Below are 5941 nucleotides of genomic sequence, written 5' to 3'. Positions count from 1 at the left end.
CCCCCCCCCCAAAACAACCCAATTTTACATTACTTAACTTGTAAAAGCTATTGAGGTAGCAGTTGAACTCTTTGAATAATTTGAACTTTTTCTTTTCTACAGGCATGGGCCTTTTGTTATTTTTTGAGAATAAGATATTGAAAAGTATTTAAGATGCCATACGGAGCACATTGCTTAAATTTGAGTTAAAAGTTCCTGATCTCTTTTTATGAATGAAAGGGGCCACCTTTTTCAGAAAACCTGAAAAGAAAGTTGGAACTTCAACTTAAAGTGGAGCAAGTGCGACTGTTTTTTGATAACCAGAGTTTGTGCGATTATTCAAGTGCTCAAGGTTAAGTTTCACCATGCTAAGTCATGCATATATTTTGACTGTGTCGCACTTCATCTTTAGGGGTACAAGTCACCTCATTATTTAGCCCAAAAATAAAAAAGTTTAAGAAGTGTTTTTGAGGACCTACATTTCCCCCAACTCCTTTTGCAGACGAGTTCCATGCTGAGAGAGAATAAGTTCAACACCTGAATCCAAAGACTTGGCAAATCTCCACTTGCCATAGAACCAACCAGCACCTGGAGATAGAAAGTTTGAAAATATAAGCAATACACAAGCAACCTAACATGAATGTCTGTTTTGGAGTAGAAATCAGTGTCCTACATACTAAGATTGGCAGTAGAGTGAGAGATTTTACAAGTCTCCAAAGTTGCAAAAGCCCTTTGCAACTAAACATGAAATAAGCATGTCAGTTTATTTTTCTTTATTCATGAAAAGGCTGTTAGGGTACTTCTTGACACGTAAAAATACAGAACATTTCAATCATCAATCCAAAATCTTAACAACTTTTAAAAAAATGAATCTGGCTAGTCAACCATTGGCACTGCCTTTACAATCTACTGCATGATTGAATTAATATTTGTAATAAAACTGCACGATCATGTGAGAAGAGAAGAGATTTCCACCAAGAAGTAACAACAAATGAATAATTAATTAATAAAAATAAGAAGGATCACAACTAAGTGACTTGGAGTTGAATTCTTCTTTTAGCTTTTAATTCTTGCATTACTTATGACTTTATTTTTAAGAAAAGCTAAATATGTAGTTGAATTGAGCGCTTGACAGGCATCAACTGCTTACTCAGCATTTCAGAATTTACAAAAACAGATACCAGACAGATAGATAGTTGTTGGTGCCCAATATGTAAGAGTAAAAGAGAAGAACACGAGAAAGACAACTCCCTGTCCACTAGAATAAGGTTGAGGATGAGGGTGAGTTTTGATTTACCTACTGCAAGATTGATGCGGAGTAGGTTATGCAGCCTTCGAGTAACTACAACAAAAACAAATTGAAATAATAGTGTTAGGTGCTTTAATGAACAATAAATATAGGGAGGGAAGAAGATAATCACAGAGCTAAAGCAATACAGCAGAGAAGTGAAAAGAAAAAAAAAAGAAAAGAAATTGCTTCTCTGAGCGGCATATATCCCTAAACTTTGTGAAATTAGTCATCCATGTCTTTCATTAAAAGTTTCTTAAAAAAGAACTTCATTGTTACTCAAACGTATCATATACGCCCTTCATTTCTAATGGAACTCCAGCAGCATAGTGCATACTATCTATGCTGAAAATTTTAAAGGTCCACCTAAGTGAGACATGTGGGAACAAAATCCAAATTTGCCCCCACATTTTGCGAAATTAGCCATCCATGCCCCCATTTTTATAATTAGGCAGGCGACATGGTGTAAATTTGGACAATGTTGGAAAATCCCCATTCTTTTAAATAAACTATCATCAAATGAACCCATTGTTGGGAATTGCAGAATACCCACAGAAATATTCACAATCAAATAATGGGAACGAAACCGAAAAATTAGGGCACTGAAAATAAAAACGTAGAAAACCCTTTTAAACAAAGGGAAAAATCAAGGCCCCAGAGGAGCAAAAACAATATTACTATAGCGAGACAAATACATTTTGCACTCGAGTATCACAAAATCCTCAAGACTATACACCCAATGATAATCCTTTCAATTTGTAATGCACTCCTTCAGGTGCACAGGACTAGAGTGGGAGATTCGTGGGGTCCAGTCCCATTACAATTGAAAAAAGGGAAGAAATTTATTATTTGGCAAAATTTTCAAAGGTTTGCAGTAACCATAGATTGGGCTAAATGGTCAATAGATCTATTCACATCGCAACCTTTGAAATTCTATTGTTTGCTATGTCACTGATGACATCGGCAGGTTATTTTACTCGTAGAAATATGATGTTTCCCTTCATTTGTAGCGTACACAATTTCATAAAATGAAGCACATCTGTGAAGCAAAACATTAAGAGCATTGAGCACCTTTTCAGAGAGGTTATTCAAGAGGATATCCTTGTATAGCCTCGAGGATTTTTGTGAAACTCGAGTGTGAAGTATATTCGTCTCACTATAGTGATATTGTTTTCGCTCCTCTTTTTTTTTTTTTTTGATAAGGTAAAGATTTTATTAATAAATGTACCAAGATGGTACAAAAGGTTACATTTAGAGCAGCCAAACACCTACAACAACAGAACTTCAGTTACAAGTTTCCTAACGAATCCAAAAACTCTAAATACTGATCCACACTCTCAACTAAACGTCCTTTACACCAAACAAATAATTTTTGCATACAATTACTTTTAATTCTAAAGATGTGTCCTCCTATTCTCAAAGCAAGCATTGTTTCTTTCTTCCCAAATAGTCCAGAAGATGCATAAAGGAATGGTCCCTCCAAAGCTGCTTCTTACTTCTTATTGTCTTCTGCCCTCGCCAGCTAAACAGTAATGATTTTATGTCTGAAGGCATAGTCCAAGAAACACCACACAGATTCAAGAAGAGCTCCCACCATTGTTTAGCAATTTTACAGTGGATAGACAGGTGGTTAAAAGTTTCCAACTCTTCACATAAATAGCACCTGTTACTTCAACTATATCCTCATTTTTGTAGATTATCTTGCGTAGGAGATAGCAACCCACCCAAAACAAGCCACTTTGGTAGGCGCTCTGGTTCTCCATAACATTTTCCAAGGCCAATTAGAATCATAAGAATCAGATTGTTTCTGGAGAACGTTATAACAGCTTTTGACAAAGTATAGCATATCATTACTTGCTGTCCATACCAATCGATCCTCCTTGTTTTCCTATATCACTGTTGTACTCAACAATTGGAGTATTTGTCCCACTTCTTCCATCTCCCATTCATTAAAACCTCTTCTGGAGTTTAATTGCCAGCCATTTGCGGAGAAAAAACTCGGCAGCATGTCCATATTTGCTAATATGAGAAATTATATAGGCTTGGAAATCTGGTACTTAACATCACTTCCCCGCCCATACTTCAGTCCAGTCCAAAATCTGATTTTACTTCCATTTCCCAGCTTCAGTCTTGTGTGTTGTTAAAATTCATTCCACAGCTTACTAATATTGCTCCAGATACTGCCTTTTGTAGAACTATGAACAGTTGCAGGCCTCCATGTATCCTTCTTCGCTCCTCTTGCGTCGGTTTCCACATTTTCATTCACGATTCTTTATTTCTCTATTTTATTCTCGTTATTTGACTGTGAATATTTATGTGAGCATTTTGTGGGTCCAAACAGTCCTTGAGGCTATACACTCACGAAATATCTTCACTACAAAGCCACTCAAAACTCTAAATTTTTTCTTCAGAATGTGCTTTTTATGAATTGGCGTATTACAAATGGAATCTACTATTTATAGGAGTAAAATACACTGCCGGTATCATCAGTGATATAAGCAAAAGATAGAATTTCAAAAATTGCAATATAAGCCGATCTATTGTCAGGTTGGCCAAATCTATGGTTGCTGCAAACCTTTGAAATTCTTACCAAATGATAAACTTCTTTCTTTCAATATGTAATGGGTTGGACCCCACACCCATTTCCTCCAAGCAACCAGGATTGATGCCATCCTCCACCTATATGTCGCCACTACAACTACTCCGCGACCTCTCTCAAGCCACCCTTCAATCCCAACCATCGTCTTCTCTCTTCCTCGATTTTCCGGCAACAAGACCTCATCTTCGGGGATAACATGAAAATGTTCATCTTCTAACGTCTAAGGTTTGAACATAACCCATATGAAGGCTCTACAATATCATTACAGCGACAAAGTTTAACCTTACTTGTTTTGGGCCTTTTTGGACTATTCACCATTGATGGGAGACAGTGCATCTTGACAGGTCGTATCATATCCATTGTTGAAACAATTTCTTGTAAAATTGACTTGAAAATACACATAGTTGAGAATGATATGGTATCTAAAATTGGCACGCAAACCTTTCTATGACTACTGCAAGTTGGAGATTTTTTTCCAATAGAGCTGATAATATCTGCCATTTTCAAGACTTATTTCTCATAAATCTAGGGGGATAGGGAGAGGTGGAAATCCAACTTGCACGGTCCATTTGCAAAACTTTAGAATTTTAAAAAGTTCACCATTGCTTAGGGTGGAGGAAGCTCTTCTTGGTCACTAGCTATGGTGGTGGGGGTTAGGGAGCATTGATGAGTATTTTTTGGAAAAAGTTCAGGGGTAAATTTGGGACATTTTTCCTTTTCTTTATCCACTTGTCTCATTTAGATGGCAATTTAAAAAGGCCAGCATAATAAAATATGAGTTTTGCTAGAAATGAAGGACATATATGATACATTTGGGCAAACGAGATGTCCCTTTGAAGCAAACTTTTAACGGATTGCATATATGACTAATTTCGCAAAGTTCAGGAGTAAATTTGAACACTTTCCATAACGAGATGTCCCTTTGAAGCAAACTTTTAACGGATTGCATATATGACTAATTTCGCAAAGTTCAGGAGTAAATTTGAACATTTTCCATATTTATTACAAATTGAACTACTAGAGTTTAGCCTAGAGATCAACACAATCAGAACGAACAGTGGGTGCACACTATATCCCCGTTTAGCTAACTTTCTAAGGCTAAAATTGACACCAGTCATCACCCTATCCTAATGTTTCTGACCTCAACAAGAGTTGATGGAACAGCCTTCGAGAAGAAAGAAGCAGCGGTGTAGCAAAATATGGCACAATAAAATTATACTGATTAGTTCAAACCATTATAAAAATACTAATCATAAAAATCCAAAAATGTCACTTTCCTTTCCTTTTTTTTTAGTGTAGGCAGGATGGAGAATCTAGTAATGGAATCACGAACGATGAAAAGTATTAGGGGGATTATCCACTAAAACGAACTATAGACCAAAAAAAAAAAAGAAAAAAAGAAATCAAAGGAACAAAGAAAAACACTATCCTGAAATAACTGAACGAATATTTGTAGATCAATAATCGATTTTGATTAACTAAAACTTTCAGTCCCATTTAACTATTCAGAGGTAAAAGAAAAGGCATATATGCAATATTTTGACTAAAGTTAACAAAGAATTATCCAATGATAAGTTGACAAGTAATTATGCAGGATTTGTACCTAACCAAGTGGCAATGGAAGCACCAGCGGCACCAATACCAAAATCTCTTACAGCAGATTGCTTCCATGAGTTTAGTAGTTTACTTTCTTCAGTTGTTAAAGTATCCTATCAATTTAATAAATATATAAATAAGTATGACATATTTCCAGAATTGGAATAAAACTGAAATTTACAACAAAAATTTTCTAACTAAGGATAACAAAAGAATAGATAAATTATGAAGAAATAAAGTTGGTACCCATTTCAATAGGAAGCATTAGGCATTTAGGCTCATAAAAAATCAAACCTTTCTGGAGATGAGAAGTTCATTCAATTCGATGAGAGCGTCTGCCATTGTTGCACCTAATTTCGCAGACTGAACCCGACCCAAGGTGTAATGGTTCTAATGACAAAGTAGCGTGGTCGAGGTTGGTGTTTTTTCTTTTTTTGTTGAGGGGGGGGGGGGTAGGCGGGTTTAACGTAAGTACGAAT

The 5941-nt window shown here is 36.0% G+C and overlaps 1 protein-coding gene across 1 annotated transcript in view; it reads right to left on the bottom strand.

The window, feature by feature from the left end:
* Positions 1-5897, bottom strand: part of LOC109232077 — a 10736-nt gene extending 4839 nt beyond the window's left edge. Inside the window, exons 1-4 of the mRNA XM_019397740.1 lie at positions 5757-5897; positions 5470-5575; positions 1277-1321; positions 459-567 (exon numbers count right to left, since the gene is read on the bottom strand). Of these exons, the coding sequence (XP_019253285.1) occupies positions 459-567; positions 1277-1321; positions 5470-5575; positions 5757-5804 (308 nt within the window). The 5' untranslated portion in view covers positions 5805-5897. The remainder of the gene's footprint in view (positions 1-458; positions 568-1276; positions 1322-5469; positions 5576-5756) is intronic.

This window comes from Nicotiana attenuata, chromosome 9, assembly GCF_001879085.1.
Source record: "Nicotiana attenuata strain UT chromosome 9, NIATTr2, whole genome shotgun sequence".
Classification (NCBI taxonomy): Eukaryota; Viridiplantae; Streptophyta; class Magnoliopsida; order Solanales; family Solanaceae; genus Nicotiana; species Nicotiana attenuata.
The sequence above is the reverse complement of the archived record's forward strand: the minus strand, read 5'-3'. Positions and strand labels throughout refer to the sequence as shown.